The sequence below is a fragment of the Leopardus geoffroyi genome, chromosome B4 (genome assembly GCF_018350155.1).
Source record: "Leopardus geoffroyi isolate Oge1 chromosome B4, O.geoffroyi_Oge1_pat1.0, whole genome shotgun sequence".
Lineage (NCBI taxonomy): Eukaryota > Metazoa > Chordata > Mammalia > Carnivora > Felidae > Leopardus > Leopardus geoffroyi.
Window position 1 is genome coordinate 124,552,097 of NC_059341.1, and position 16,601 is coordinate 124,568,697.

The 16,601-nt window shown below is 45.2% G+C and overlaps 1 protein-coding gene and 1 non-coding gene across 2 annotated transcripts in view; both read right to left on the minus strand.

The window, feature by feature from the left end:
- Window positions 1-16,601, minus strand: part of LOC123591891 (putative tetratricopeptide repeat protein 41) — a 77,143-nt gene that overhangs the window by 40,279 nt on the left and 20,263 nt on the right. The window contains 4 exon segments of the mRNA XM_045466509.1: window positions 2,458-2,616; window positions 11,941-12,155; window positions 16,005-16,122; window positions 16,125-16,181. Of these exon segments, the coding sequence (XP_045322465.1) occupies window positions 2,458-2,616; window positions 11,941-12,155; window positions 16,005-16,122; window positions 16,125-16,181 (549 nt within the window).
- On the minus strand, window positions 7,216-7,288 carry TRNAG-CCC. The gene has a single exon. It is a non-coding gene; the product is annotated as a tRNA-Gly (tRNA).

Consider the following 16,601-nt stretch of genomic DNA (forward strand, 5'->3'; position numbering starts at 1 on the left):
GAGCCTGCTTGGGATTCTCTCTCTCTCTCTCTCTCTCTCTCTCTCTCTGCCTCTCCCCTGCTCTCTCTCTCTCAAAATAAATAAACAGTTAAAATAAAAAACAAAAAAAGGTTCCTACAAGCAAGTAATCTGACAAATCTTAGGCTTCTAAAGAATGACCTATAGTGACGATCAAGGGAAATCTAAGAGTGCAAACTGAACCATTCAATTGAAAAACAGAACATTGTTTTATGATGAAGAATCTTGCTTTGTACAGCAATACTATCATAAATTAAATGGCTTTATTTGGGGATAAGATAAACACCTATTCAGATCTTTCTAGATTCCTTTAGCAGCCTTTCCTACCCCTCTTTGACTAACAATCGCAAATATTATAATAATAATAATAACAACAGTAACTACCAAACAGTGAGTGCTTACTCCGAGCCAGGCACTGAGTTGAATGTGTCTTCGGGTACTGTTAGGGATTTTTATTTTTATTTTTATTTTTTTATTTTTTGATACTGTGACATTTCTCTGGGGCCTTAGAGATTCAGGAGAGACTGTTTTTCCCAAGGCAAGCTAAGTCCCGGGGGTGGTGGCAGCTTGCCTGGAACATGCCTGTCATGTGCAGACCCACAGATCCAAGAACACACCCCCACCTACCTTCTTATCTGACTCGCATTCACCAAGCCAATGTTTCCCTGCCCCACATCATCATCCTGGGGCTAGGACCAGACAACTAGGGACAACGATGCCACAAAGCCTGCTGAAATTACACAAACTAGCCAATCCTGAGTGGCTTCCTCTACCTTTCCCAGGGGAACCCCAATGAAGGCTTTGGCCTTGGCCTTCTCCTGGCTCCAGTCTTCTGCCTCCTGACCACCCTGATACTTCCCCTGGGGCTCCGAGTGGCATGGCGCATCTCCTTCTCTCAGGAAATGTAAGTAATCGCTTCCTTCAATGCCATTGGCATCTCCGTGCCATCACTCGGTCATCCTCCTATATATCAAAGCCCAGCACTTGTCACAGTTTGCAATCTTGTCCTTATTTGTGTAATAGCATCATTAACATCAGCCAACCCCTGTTAGAATGAAAGCTCTGTTTCTCTGCAGGGACCATGTCTGACTCTGCTTGTAGTGCTTTTGCTATAGTGAGTGGTCAAGAACTATTTGCTGAATTTGTGGTGGTTGCCATGCATTAAATTAGAAAGATTATAAAACAATACGGTGTGTAATTTCATTTACGTAGGCGTCAAGGAGTGTACATAGACATCCATAGAAGAAGGAAGGCTATACTCCAAAACGTTGAAGAGCGGTGAGACTGTGAGTATACCTAATTTTCTGTGTTCTTTTTCTTCATCATATTTTCTATCAGAAACATAAATTACTTACCTAATTTATAATTACATGTGTTTTTAACTTTTAGAGAAAATTCTTCACAAGGTTCCAGTGATCCAATATCAGGTCAAACAGAAGAAAAACTAAGGAGGGGCACCTGGGTGGCTCAGTCAGTTAAGCGTCCAACTTCGGCTCAGGTCATGATCTCATGGTTCATGAGTTTGAGCCCCGCGTTGGGCTCTGTGCTGACAGCTCAGAGCCTGGAGCTTGCTTCGGATTCTCCCGCTCTCTCTGTCCTTCCCCCATTCACACTCTGTCTCCCTCTCCTTCAAAAATAATCGTTAAAAAAAAAGAAAAAGATAAGAAAAACTAAGGAGAGCAACCAATCGATGGGATTTGGTATGTGCATAATCAGTATAGATGAGGCAGGTCATAATATACAACATAAAGAAAATACTAGGAGTCCAATAAATGCCTGATCAATGTATAAAATGGGGGGGGGGGGCGCGGTGCAGAATCAGGCAGAAGTAAAGGTCACAGTTTCCAGAACCAGACTGTCCATGTCTGAATTCTGAGTCTAACACAAGCCACCTAACACCTCCATGCTCAGTCCCCGCTGTATAAACAGGGATGATGATCACAGTGTCTCTTTCATAGGGTTCTTCTGAGAATTAAATGCGTTAATATTTATAAAGTGCCTAGAAAGGTGCCTGGCCCGTTGTAAGTGTCACAGAAGTATTTGTTCAATAAAACATATAGTAGTAGCTATAAGCGATGCTGGCTATAGCTATAGATATGCAATGCAAAGGAAAGGTGTGACGGGGGCGTCTGGGAGGCTCAGTCAGTTGGACATCTGACTTCGGCTCAAGTCATGATCTCGTGGTCATGAGTTCAAGCCCTGTGTCAGGCTCTGCACGGACAGCTCAGAGCCTGGAGCCTGCTTTCCTCCCTCTCTCTCTCTCTCTCTCTGCCCCTCCTCCGTGCTCGTTCTCTCACTCACTCTCTCTCTCTCTCTCTCTCAAAAATAAACATTGAAAAAATTAAATAAAAAGAAAGATGTTACATACCTTCTAAATTATGGAGTTTTCTTTTTATAAAACAGTAATAAAATAGGTATTATTTTAAAAAGAGATTATCTTCTGTCCTAAAATCCCATAAATGCCAATCCACTCTTCAATTCCATCTAGGACAAGTATACATGGCTTTAAATTGATGGAAGCAATGAAAACTTCCACAAGAAGTGAAAAGACCAAGACATTTGAGCCTTCGTTAAGAACATCAGTTTCAAGCTGAGTACCTAGAGCATAGGAATTTGTTCAAATTAGGCAAAAATGTTTCCATCATTGCTAGAATATGTTAATGGGATGGGGAGGCGGAAGGGGTTGGGAACAATGAGTGCTATTCACAGCTGTACAGCTGACACATATAGGTATATGTGTGATTAGCAGCCTAAAAATATTCAACCCAAAAGGGATAATGATATTTACCACCAGATGTCTCCTATACATTTTCAGGATTTTATATAAAAAATATTTTGTATGATCCAAAGCATTACTCTCATCTTCCAAAATGCAAAAATAGTTCATGTTACAAAGAGCTGGATGGGAAGAAAGAGAAGCCAGTCTATGCAGTCTGCGAAGTTTATGCAGCTCTGTAACGTCAGGTGGCTGTTTAGGGGCCACGGCTACCACCTGGGTGGTCCAGCAGGGGCACACACACATCATCCCCCACCACTGCCTGGTCTCTTCAGTTCTTGCCCACATCAAATCTGACATAACCAATCCTAAATTACTCTATCCGCAATATTGGACCCCAGACCTTCGAATCTGTAAATTACCAGGGAAGATCAGGCTATAAACCAGCAAAGGGCAAAGGATGTAATTTGAGAGGACCAACTTGCAAACTCTGATTGCGTGACATAGCAGAGAGCAACCCGAAATTGTAATCAACTGCTTAATACTTTAAGAGCATTTTACTACATACAACTTTGGTCTTGCTTTTATTTTTCAAAGGCCATGCTTCCCATAGAAATTTAGGCACATTAGAATCTAGAAAATCAAGTTATGCAAAGAAGCTTTTAATGGATTTACATCTCTCAGGTGCATTAAGATTCTGTTAGAAGCATATTGAATAACTATGTTTAACAATACTTATTGGTTGCCTGTTACGTGCAAGGTTCTGTGCTCAATGCTAAAAGGAGATAAAAATGATCTATAAATAAAGTCAAGGAGTTAAGGGAAGTGAAAATGGATTCGGTACACACACACACAAAAAAAAACACATTTCAAGGCAGAATATGAGTCTGAAGAGTACTGGAGTGTGATGCAGAACCATCACAATGAAGACAAGCTTCATGCAGAAGACATGTGAGACAAGCTTCGGGGAATGCACAGGTAGAGATGAGGGCAAAGGGATATCAAGCAAGACAAAGCAAAGGTAAAGGTCTGGAGGTAGGAAGACACATGAGCATTCAAAAAAACAGGAAGCTGATTAGAGCAGTGGAACTCAACAGGGGTGCTCTAGGAATTCAAGATGTCCTAGAACACAGGACAGTCACACACAATGCAGCTGTGTCCTGGGGTCTACCTGCTTTCACATGTTCTGCCAGACAGTCACTTGGGTGGGGGGGGGGGGTAACCTTATTAATGACCTCACCTAGAAACCAACTCCATTTTCATGTAAATGCAAAGTAATTTTTGCACAGATTCAAAACACATTGAATTTCCTAGGAATACAACTACCATAGAAAGTGATGGAAGATTATATGTTGTTTCGTCTGAAATGATACCAAGATTTCAGAAAATCACGACCCTGATGGGAACACTGCTCATGATGTTGGAGCCTTGACTACAACACATCCATGGATGTCTGCACTAGCAGCTTTCGAAAGCATGGTCATTTTCCATGACCTGCCTACTCCACTGTGGCTTCTACTGGAATCATGTCTGAGCATTTACATATTGGAATGCATATTATTTTGCAATAAATTACTTTACCTTTCTCTTTTACATTATACTAGAGGGTTACATTGGGTTTTTTTATTGAGGTATAAATCACAAATGATACTACATTAGTTTCAGGCGTACAACATTATGATTCAATATTTGTATACACAAAATGATCACCACTGTAAGTCTAGTTACCATCTATCACTGCACGGATACAAAAACACTTTTTTTCTTGTGACCAGAACTTTTAAGATGTACTCTTACAGGGGTGCCTAAGTGGCTCAGTTGGTTAAGTTTCCAACTTCGGCTCAGGTCACGATCTCGTGGTTTGTGAGTTCTAGCTCTATAGGGGGCTCTGTACTGACAGTGTGGAACCTGCTTTGCATTCTGTCTCCCTCGCTTTCTGCCCCTCCCCCACTTGCATGCACTCACTCTCTCTCACTCTCTCTCTCTCAAAAATAAACATTCAAAAAAACATGTACTTTTAGCCACTTTCAAAATATGCAAAACAGTATTATTAACTATAGTCACCATGCTATACATGGCAGCCCCAGGACTTACTTATTTTATAAATGGATATATTGATTTTTAAAGATATTTTGGTATCAGAAAATGACTATAAAATCAATGACTTGAAGATTATATATGAATGCAAGACATAAAGGAGAAGAAAGAATCAAAACAAGATAGTCTGAGCTTGGATCACACAATTAAAAGTATTTTTCAAGAACAGGAAGAGAACAATCTTGGTGCTTCATCCTTGGAGGGTTTTATCTCCCCCCCCCCCCCCCCCCAAATCTTTAAAGTATTGAGATTTCAGACCTTGACTAAGTGAATTTTAGAGAAGGAGGGGTTCTGGAGATCATGTCGTCTAGTCCAAACCCTCATCTTGTAAGTGAGGAAACAGGCCCAGCAAGGTGAAAAGGCTTGAACACAGGTCATCAGGAGCTTTACAAACACTGATTTTGCTACTAATTTTCCTGCCAGCAACGCATCCTCACTCAACGGTTACTCCATCTGCGTTTCTAAGCCGCACAGGTCACCGCTGGTGGATTCCGTTCACCAGCAGCCACATGCGGGAGGCACGGACTGTTGACCTTTTGCGTGAAGCTGGTACAGAGGCTATGTGACAAAACGGAGATGAATGAACCTCAGAAAATACACGCAGCCTGACAATCATAAAACATAATATCACTCATAATAATCAGCAGAAAAATAGTCCCAGGCAAAAAAAAAAAAAGGAAAAAAAACCTCAAGGAAGATACAGATCTATATCTAAGTATGCAAAGGAAAGCATCGTTTCAGTGTTTTTAAAATCCTATTTGGGGTGATTAGAATTATTTTTCCTCAAAATAATATTGAAGATAGGCAGAATTACTAGTATTGGAAAATGATCCTAAACCTATCTCTTTATTCTGTTAGAACCAAACTGTCTCTCCTGGATGACAATGGCCTATTGTCTAATTTAAATTTTTTTAATGTTTTATTTATTTATTTAAAAAAAATTTTTTTTTAACATTTATTTATTTTTGAGACAGAGAGAGACAGAGCATGAACAGGGGAGGGGCAGAGAGACAGGGAGACACAGAATCTGAAACAGGCTCCAGGCTCTGAGCTGTCAGCACAGAGCCCGACGCGGGGCTCGAATTCACTCACGGACCGTGAGATCGTGACCTGAGCCAAAGTCGGACGCTTAACTGACCAAGCCACCCAGGCGCCCCTTTTTATTTATTTTTGAGACAGACAGAGACAGAGTATGAGAGGGAGATGGGCAGAGAGAGACAGAGACACAGAATCTGAAGCAGACTCCAGGCTCTGAGCTGTCATAGAGCCCGATGCAGGGCTCGAACTCATGAACCACAAGATCATGACTTGAGCCGAAGTCAGTTGTTTAATCCACTGGGCCACCCAGGTGCCACCTTTTTCTTTTTTTTTCAATGTTTTATTTATTTTTGAGAGAGCCTATTGCCTAATTTAAATAGTAACAACTCAAGTTTTTATTTATTTTATTTTTTAACGTTTATTTATTTTTGAGACAGAGAGAGACAGAGCATGAACGGGGGAGGGTCAGAGAGAGGGAGACACAGAATCTGAAACAGGCTCCGGGCTCTGAGCTGTCAGCACAGAGCCGGACGCGGGGCTCGAACTCACAGACCGCGAGATCACGACCTGAGCCGAAGTCAGACGCTTAACTGACTGAGCCACCCAGGCGCCCCAACAGCTCAAGTTTTTAAACACCCAGTCACAAAAGATAAATTCATGGGGAGAGAAAAACAGTCAATTGGTACAATTTCAAAATACTTTGTAACATGGGGCGCCTGGGTGGCGCAGTCGGTTAAGCGTCCGACTTCAGCCAGGTCACGATCTTGCGGTCCGTGAGTTCGAGCCCCGCGTCGGGCTCTGGGCTGACGGCTCAGAGCCTGGAGCCTGTTTCCGATTCTGTGTCTCCCTCTCTCTCTGCCCCTCCCCCGTTCATGCTCTGTCTCTCTCTGTCCCAAAAATAAATAAACGTTGAAAAAAAAAATACTTTGTAACAAAATGACAGAGATTAACTGATTTTTTCGCTTTTTGGCAGTGTTATCTCTTATCATTCAATAAAGATTTATTGAGAACCTTCTGTGTCGGTCAGGCTCTGTGTCAGGCACTGAGTGTGAGAATGGCCAATAAAACAGACATGGTTTCCTGCACAGGACTATAACGGGATACAGTAAAACATACAATGTCAGGACCACGTGTAAGTAGTGGGTGACCAGGATGGCAAGCTCACAGTGTTTGCAGGGACACACCCACATAAACTAGAGTACAACGGGACTGGGGCTACCCTTGCCACTTGCTCAAAGTTGGAGATGAAGGAGAGAGGCAGCCATCAGGCCCTCTTATTGAGAGAGTGCTCTTCTTTTTTCTTTTTTTTTTTTTTTTTTTAAGATTTTGCTTTTAAGTAATCTCTACACCCAATGTGGGGCTCGAACCCACAACCTCGAGATTGGGAGTCTCATGCTCTACCAACTGAGATAGCCAGGTGTCCCCGGAGGGTGCTTTTTAAATAGGGCCTTGTGATGCCTGAGTGGTTCAAGTCGGTTAAGCAACGGATTTTGGCTCAGGTCATGATCTCACAGTTTATGAGTTCAAGCCCCACATCGGGTTCTCTGCTGTCAGGGCAGAGCCTGCTTCAGATCCTTTGGGTCCCTCTCTCTCTGCCCCACCCCAGTTCACTCTCTCTCTCAAAAATAAATAAACATTTAAAAAAAAAAAGTTTAAATAGGGCTTTAAGGGACGAGAGGATTTCACCGACCTGAGAAGAGGAGGGGCATTCCAGTAGACGGGAGTGGAAGTGGACAGACAAGGAGAGACGGAAATGACCGGCTGCTCCAGGGAGACCACACTTGTGGCACCAAGAGCAAGAGCCCCTGGAGAAGTCACCCAGGCCCAGGCACAAGGCTTGGCGAACCCTGCCAAGGAGTCCTGCTGGTATTGAGGGCAGACTCCCCAGTAAGTGATGCGAGGAGAGGGCCCTGAGGAGCAAAATGTCCCTGTTTGTTCAAGGAGGCAAGACCGGGCAGTAATGAGGACAAGGGGCCCTGAGCTCAGCAAAGACCTGAGTCTGAACCCTTGTTCTGCCCACACACAGCTCTGTGAGCCAGCCTTTGTGAGCCCCGCTCTTTATCTGGGACGAGAATGCTGGATGCTAGGAGCATTAACTAAGATGCTGAGAAAGCCCTTAGCACAGAACCGGGCACTCGGAACGCCAATTCAGTAAATGGAACTCATTGTTATTCGGGCTGCCACCAGGGGAGGGGGGTGACAGGGGGAAGAAACAGGGAAATAAGAAAATCAGTGGCTCTCCTCGACCTTCCGCGAGGCATGTCACATTAGGAACATCAGTGGCCTGCAAGGCAGGCGAGGGGCACGGGCCGGGGGAGAGCTGGCTCCGAGCAGTTCTGTCTGCAAGCTCCCTCTATCTAGGCAAGCAGGGGTGAGGACAGAGGAGCAGAAATGTGAGCTTCACACAGGGGCCTTTTGTCGGCCCACTGGGGAGGGCCGGGCGCCTGCAGGAGCTGGAGCTGCTCACGGCTGAGGCTGCCACAGGGAGACGCCGCAGAGGAGCTGACCTCTCGGCCAGCTGCGTTCTCAGTGGCAGCTCTTCCTCTTCTGCCCACACCCACCTCACCCGGGTGAAACCCAGCTTCCTGGCTCAGGCGGCCAAGCTGAGCACGAGCACACGCTGGGCCGTACACGGTGCTCCCCCTCAAGTTCCTCCCCCCACCCCCGCTGCGGCTACAAACTCTCCTGCATTGTGCTACCTCCTCCCTTAGTCTAATGAATAAGTTTCTTGTTTCCCTTAGCAGCCCCCACCACGCTCCCTGCCTCTTTCTCTAGCTCAGTGAGGAATCACCATCATCATCATCACCACCATCATCATCATCATCGCTGCAACAATGATAATACTAACGACAACTGAGTGCCCGGTACTCTTCTAAATTCTCTACCTGTAATCCCCTGGGTAGGTACTGTGAATCCCACCCCCCATTTCACAGATGAGAAACGGGGGCCCACACTGCGTAAGTAAACTGCCCAAGAGCACATGGCTAGTAAGCAGCAGAGCCAGGATGGAAAATGCAGGCGGGCCAAGTCCAGAGCCACAGCCTTTCCCCTCTGCCTCCCACTGCTAATGAGGCGGGCTGTTCTCTCCGGGACAGAAGGTGTCTCCTGAGGGTCAGATACTCATAGGCTGTTCCTGAATGCAGTCTGCTTTGTCAACCTCAAGATCTGCTTGTTTTTAAAGATAGCAGCTGATGGGGCACCTGGGTGGCTCAGCTGGCTAAGCATCCAACTCTTGATTTTGGCTCCTGTCATGATCTCACGGTTCGTGAGTTCGAGCCCTGCACGGGGCTCTCTGCCATCAGGGCGGAGCCCGCTTCTATCTCCCTCTCTCTCTGCCCCTCCCCCACTCACATCTTTCTCTCTCAAAAATAAACATTTAAAAAAAAGCCATGTTTTTTTGAATACAGATGGCAGCTGTTTTTGTTACGAGCTTTCAGCACCTTGAAACATACTCATTAAACTAACAGTTCCCTTTGGGAATAAAATCCTAACGGCATGCTCAGTGGGGTTTATCTCATCAGCCTGGCTGGTCGGAACACCCTTGGGATGTGGCTGAGTAGGATCAGTTGTTGTCGTGTAGAACCAGTCACACCTGCTGCTGCTGATTTTGGTTTTACCCACTTTACAACAAGAAATGCAACGGCAGAGAACTCACGCCCACATGTTCGCCCTATTTACTCATACCCACCACACACACAGAAAGGCACTCAAATACCTGTCCCATCATACAGAGATAATACACGTCCATCAAAACCCATTCTGCGTCCCACGTACCCAGGCGAAACCCAAATGTGCACTTGTGTACAAGCCCCAAGTGAGAAGGGATGAGTTCCCAAAAGCAGGCAGAGTCAGACATGCAAACATATGGCAGACACCTAACGACATAATAGCTGATATTTATCGGTGCTTCCTATACACCAAGAGCTGAGCTAAGTGTCTTTGTTTTTCCTACTTTATCTTAGTCATTCCTCTCAACTACCTATAAGACATTTTTTTAATCATCTGCATTTTACAAATGGGAAACCAGAGCTACATAGAGTTAAAATAACTTGCAGAAGGTCAGACAGCTAATAAGTAGCCATCGAGGTCAACTGCTCCTAGAACGGAGGCAGATCCCACATGATCGTTATCATTCCCCATGTACACCTTGTATCTCAAATGTCTTTCATCGAAAGCAAAACTCTTTTGATTCCCCCCAACACCTGCTGCTCCCACGCCACCGATAATGTTCCATCTCAGCAAACAGCACTCACTGTCTGTCTAGCTTCCCAAAGCTGTCCTCAACTCCTCCTGTCCTGCAAAACCCACATTCAACTCCTCAGCAAACCCTCAATCGATCTAAAGCCCTCTTCCTCCTCTGCTACTGTCATCCCTTGCTTGAACCATTGCAAAAGCCTCTAACAAGTGTCCCTGCCTCCATACTTGCCCCTCCACATCCATTTTCCCTACATCAGACAGATTTTAATCTTTTCAAAATATCAATCAAATCATATCCCTCCCCTGCTTAAGATTTCCCACTGGTCACCCCACTGTACTCAACAGAATCTGAACCTAACATTCTGTCCAACAAAGCCCAGCCCTGAAATGGCCCCGTCTTCACCTCCGGCTCCATCTGATATGAGTCCCCCTCCTGCCCACCATGGCCCGGCCACACTGGCCTGCTTGCCCTCTCTAACTCCACTTTGCTTCTGGCTTAGGACCTGTGTTACCTTAACTACTCTCTCGCCTGGAACGTTCTTTCTTCTAATCTCCACATGGCCAGCAACTCCTCATCCGTGAGGTCTCTACAGGGTATAGATGGCTACCTGTCCTGCAAAAGTCCATGTCCCCCTTCCAGAGCATGGGGTTAGCGTTCTGTCCCCACTTGACTCCCAGTGCAGCCATGTGGGCCCAGGGTGGCCAAGTGTTTGCCAAAAGAATGGCAGTGGGATTGATGTGGATCGCTGCCAGGCCAAGGCTTTAAAGGGACAGGTGCACCTTTTCCACCCTTTTCCCCCTTCCTCTAGCCAAAGGCAGAGGACTCTGAGGTCCTAGGGGATGACACAGCCTCAAGATGGAAAAGGCCTGTGTCCCCAAATCACCACATGGAGGAAAGCCACTTGTTGCCTAACTAGGAACCCCTTACTGGACTGCTCCATAATTAGAAATAAACTTCATTCGAGAAGCCACTGAAATGGGACTTACTCATCACAGCTACTAGAGATACTCTAACACAGAGACAGTCCCTGACCACTCAGCCTAACTAGCAACCTGTCACCTTATCACATCACGCTGCATGGCATTTATCATTATATGTTTCCTGTTTATCGGTTATCTGCCTTTCTCAACTGTAACGTGGTATCTATGGGAGCCGTGACCCTATTTGCCTGATGCGTACATCCCCAGAACCCAGAGAAGTGCCTGACACAGATCAGGTGATCAATAAATATTCAGGAATGAGGGAATGAATGAGCAAGTGAGTGAATGAACCTGCTCGATAAATAGTTACTGAATCGAAGAGGAAGAGCAGTAGATCAGAGGCATGTCCCACCTTGGAAGCCTTGCACTTGTCTCCCTTGATTGGAATGCTAGCCCTGAGATATCTGTGTGACTCCCTCTTTCAGGTATGTATTCAAATGTCCCTTTTGCAGCAAGGCTTTCCCTGACCACACTTTTCAAGTCCTAACAGTTCACACACACGCACACACACACACACACACACACACACATACATACACACACACAGAGACTCCCTTCTTGCTCTGTTTTCTTCTTCTTCATAGAACTTATCAAACATTGAGTTGGTTAACTCTTTGTCTCCGCCACCCCAAGAACATAAAAAACACCATGAGGGTAAGGAACTGCCCAGAATAGTACCCTAGCACATAAAGGTACTCAATCCATTTTTGGTGAAAGAAGGAAGTAGGAAAGGAAGGAAATTTAATTCTGTGAGGGGAAGAGGTGGGCAGATTCTGCAGGTGAGACAACACGGGGTTTATGCTAGAACAAGAGGAGAACGGCCACACGAGCAGTAGACAGAATATCTGCCCTCCAACAAAAACTTCCTGAGGTTAAAAGCTTGACTCCATTACCATAGTTTTTGAACTGCAATTCTGTGATGAAGCAACGCATCACGGACATGATGTCACTGCTTTCACAGGTGGTGCCCACAAAATGAGGGGTCACCAACATGCTCGGACATTTCTTTTTGAAATAATTCACCCAGTTGGCGATCAGAGTGGACTTCCCACAACCACGTTCTCCAGACAAGAGCAAAATAGACTTGTCAATTGGAAGAGGATTTATTCTGAAAAATAAAGGGGTAAAATGTAGTCAAGAATATTTACAAAGGAAGGGAGGGAGAAAAGATTGTTCTGCATCTCTCTCTAAGAGATAGGAAATTCTAGCTAGTCTCAACTTTGGCCTCAATGGGCTCTAAGTAAGTAATCTGCCCTCTGGGCTTTAGCTCTGCCCTGTGTAAAATTAGGACAGAGGAGAGATGGTAACCGTGGAAGGCCCTTCCAGCTACACAGATCCTAGGGTTGTCCAGTAAAAACCTGGGCTTACATCAAGGGCCCAACCTGCCCAAACGCCCAGGAGACCCTACCACACCAGCCCACCGTCCTTGTATCTGTGCTGCTTACATCCTCCCAGGGACACAGCCACCATCACCAAACTGATCGTCCATAAAACACCATATCAGGAGACAATACAAAATAGAAGCACTCATATGCCAAGGATCCCCATCGATCCTGACTACCATGACATTGCAAATGACTATGATTGTTAGTAACTCACTAAGAGGTAGTCTGCTCCTCTACCAGGGTGACTTGGCCTGTAGAACGGCAGAAAGAAGATTCCTCTGCACTGGCGTGGGCACAAGATAACTCATTGCTTAACTTCCGTAGTGAAGTACGTCCAGATATGCAGAGGATTCCCAGGTATCGCCAGTGTCACTACATGCAGACTTCAATCCTATTCCTTACACGCCCGTGATTTCATAAATATGTGCCTAGTGATTTTTCACGGAGGTAAGTTCCAAGGAGGCAGTTACCAGGCTTCTCGTACTCACTGTTGGATAGCTTGTGGCTGGGACAGTACTAATCGCACACTGCTGAATGAGTGAATGGCATAAAATAAGCCAGCCTGACATTCGGGTTCAACAGAGCAAGAAGATCAGTGTGAAGAGCCATTAAAATAGAAACCTAAAGCAGGTTAGGATCATTAAATAGAAGTTACTCCCTAAGAATTCCATCACCATTATTATGAGTTAGGAGTCAATGTGTTATTGCTTTAATTATGTCTCCATGAAATGTGAATGGCAGAATCTGATTTTGTGTCCTATTTCCACCCTTGCCCTCTTTAGGTCTATCCTCAGCCAAGCAGCCACAGTGAGCTTGTCAAACTATGTCACATATGTCATTTCTCTGTCCAAAAATGGTAAAAGTTCAAGTCCTTACGATGACCTGTGAGACCAGATAAGACCCTCCCCCTACCCCCATCCATTACATGTCCACCCTCGTCCCCCACCACCCTCCCTACAGCCCTGACTTCCTTCCAGCCTCTGGCCTCCCTGCCATTCCTCCTGCCTCAGCACCTCTGTGTTTGCTGTTCCCTCTGTCTGGAATGCTTGTCCAATCCATATTTGCATAGCTTGCTCTCTCACCTGTTTCCAGTAGTCAGCCCAATGCCACCTTCTACCAGACGGCCTATTCCCTTTCAAAATTTCATACTTCACTCCGCAGCACTAAAGACATCGAACCTATTACATATTTTCCATATTTATCATGTTTGTTACCTAGCTCCATAATCTAAGCTCCGTGGAGGCAGGGGTTTTTTTCTCTTTGTTCACTGCTGTATCCCGTGTCTAGAACACTCCTTGGCACTTAGCAGGTAAAACCGATGAAGGAAAAATACAAATAGAATACATCCACATAATTAGACTAGGCTCTGAATAATTTCTTCTCAGTAACAAATGGAAAATGAAAACATTGCAAAGCAATCTGTGGCCATTGCTCTAGACGGTCAGTTACTAAGACAATGCCTGGAAACCTCAAAAGAACGCCCCTTTCCACTACCTACACATATAATTTGGGAACTTACAGTCCAAAGCATTGTTTCCAAATGGCAAAATCCTGTTTCCACACAGCTAATTTCAAAGGACTTATTTCATTGTTGTTTTTGTTTGGGCACAGTCAGACTTGTCACTGCAGTACAATTTATCAAATTTTTCATCTACTCTGAAACGCTTAAAGTTATAACCTGTGTGAGATACAACTCACGTACCAAAAACTCATCATTGTCCAGTGTATACTTCAGCGGCTTTCACTATATTCACACGGTTGTACGAATATCGCTACTAATTCCAGACCATTTTCAGCCCCCCACAAAGAATCTCCAGACCCTCTAGGGGCCATTTCCCGTTTCCCCTCTTCTTTCATCCTCTGGCTGCCACTAACCTACTTTCTGTCTCTATTGATTTGCCCATTCAAACCTAAGGGGTTTTTTTATTGGGGGAGGGGACAGAGAGAGGGGGACAAAGGATCTGAAGCGGGCTCTGCACTGGCTGACAGACTAGACTGACAGCAGAGAGCCCGATGCGGGGCTCAAACTCACAAACCCTGAGATCATGACTTGAGCCGAAGTCGCATGCTCAACAGACTGAGCCACCCAGGTGCCCCTCAAAGCTAAGATTTTTTAAACGCGTGACCTATAAATCCAAACTCCTGTAAGTTTTAAAAGCCTTGACTGAGCTCCATGTTGTATTAACCAAATAACTTGTCTTCCTCTTGGCAGGAGTTCCCGGAACCACAAAAATGGTGGTAGCTCCACACCTCGGTGAGCTGAAATGGTGGGTGCAGAGACAGGGGCAGAGGCGGTGGAGGGGGATGGTGGAGAGGGAGAGGTGGGGTGAGTGGCCGAGCCATCCCAGCCATTGTGGGTTTATTTCAAACTACATGGGGCACCTGGGTGGCGCAGTCGGTTAAGCGTCCGACTTCAGCCAGGTCACGATCTCGGTCCGTGAGTTCAAGCCCCGTGTCGGGCTCTGGGCTGATGGCTCGAGCCTGGAGCCTGTTTCCGATTCTGTGTCTCCCTCTCTCTCTGCCCCTCCCCTGTTCATGCTCTGTCTCTGTCCCAAAAATAAATAAACGTTGGGAAAAAAAAAAAAAAAAACTACAAAACTGACAGAATAAATGCGATCTGTGGTACGAAGTGGAGGCGGAGGATGGAGAAATAAAACTGTCTCGAGAATCTCCCTATTTCTACTGATGAGACAGAGAGGGACTCTGACTTCACGCCCCAGCCTCCTCACGCCTGTGGGGGGTGAACCCATGCCTCCCGGGTGGGGAAAGATATGGGGGTTTTAATGTGGACGACGCTGGACAAAACAATGAAGAGTGCACACACTGGGTAAGAGAACTCAATTCTGTGCACAAACAGAAATAATAATGTGGCCCACAGTAGGCACTTAATAAGTCTTAGCTGAATGGGGCGCCTGGGTGACTCAGTCGGTTAAGTATCTGGCTTCGGCTCAGGTCACGATCTCGCAGTTCGTGAGTTCGAGCCCCATGTCGGGCTCTGTGCTGACAGCTCAGAGCCTGTAGCCTGCTTCGGATTCTGTGTCTCCCCCTCTCTCTGCCCCTCCTGTGCTCATGCTCTGTCTCTCTCTGTCTCAAAAATAAATAAAAACATTTTAAAAAATTTAAAATAAGTCTTAGCTGAAAATCTTCATGGAATAATGAGCTGATGATGTATGTGGAAGCTCTTTGTAAAATACACGACTCTATACAGATGCATTGTTCATATTTCCTAATCCAATTTCTTCTCCTTAAAGTCTTTCCATCGTTGTCAGGAATTACTTCCAGCAACTTAGATCTATGGGGGGAAAAGGAGGCAAGCTCTACCCTCAAGAGTTAAGAATCTTCTTGAGGAGACTGGAAGAAACTGAAATAGCCAGGAAAACTTTGCAAATGCAGAGTGATATCTGACAAGGAAATTCTAACCCAAGGGTGGCTTTTAGGAGGCCTCTCATGCAGGAAAGGGTGGGCATAGAAAAGGGGAGGTAGGGGAGGACGGCCAAAATTTGAGGGATCATAGTCACTAAAGTCAGGCTGTTTGGCTTAAGGAAAAGGCTTGAGATTTCTTGCCATCTTACCTGAGGACAGCATCTAACCCAGAGCCTGCTGCAGCACTGTTACGATCTGATCCCACATCCTGTAAGGCAAATCTTTCCAAGATTTCAAAGGTTCTGTTTGATTCCTTGGAAATAACACTTCTTTGCACTTCTCCACGAACTCTTCATGATAGAAACGTTCACAGTTGTGTTTGTAGTCTTTAGGGACAAAAAGTTTTAATGTCTTAGATTTGTTTCACATTTTCCATTACATGTGGTTATGATAAATGCCCAGGAAGATGTCTCCTCTTCTGCATCTGTATCACCTTCTGTCTATGTTGGTACCATGTTTCACAGCCCATCACATATTCTAGTGAAAGCAAACAACAGGCAAGCAATTTAATCTTCCTAAAGCTATTCATATATGGAATCCTATTAGGATTTCAAGTTATTTCATGACCTCAGAATAACAAGGGCAAAAAAAATAAAAAATAAAAACTGTATTTGCAAGGCGCCTGGGTGGCTCAGTCAGTTAAGTGTCTGACTCTTGCTTTTCACTCAGGTCACGATCTCATGGTTCGTGAGATAGAGCCCTGAGTTGGGCTCTGCACTGACAGCATGGAGCCTGCTTGGGATTCT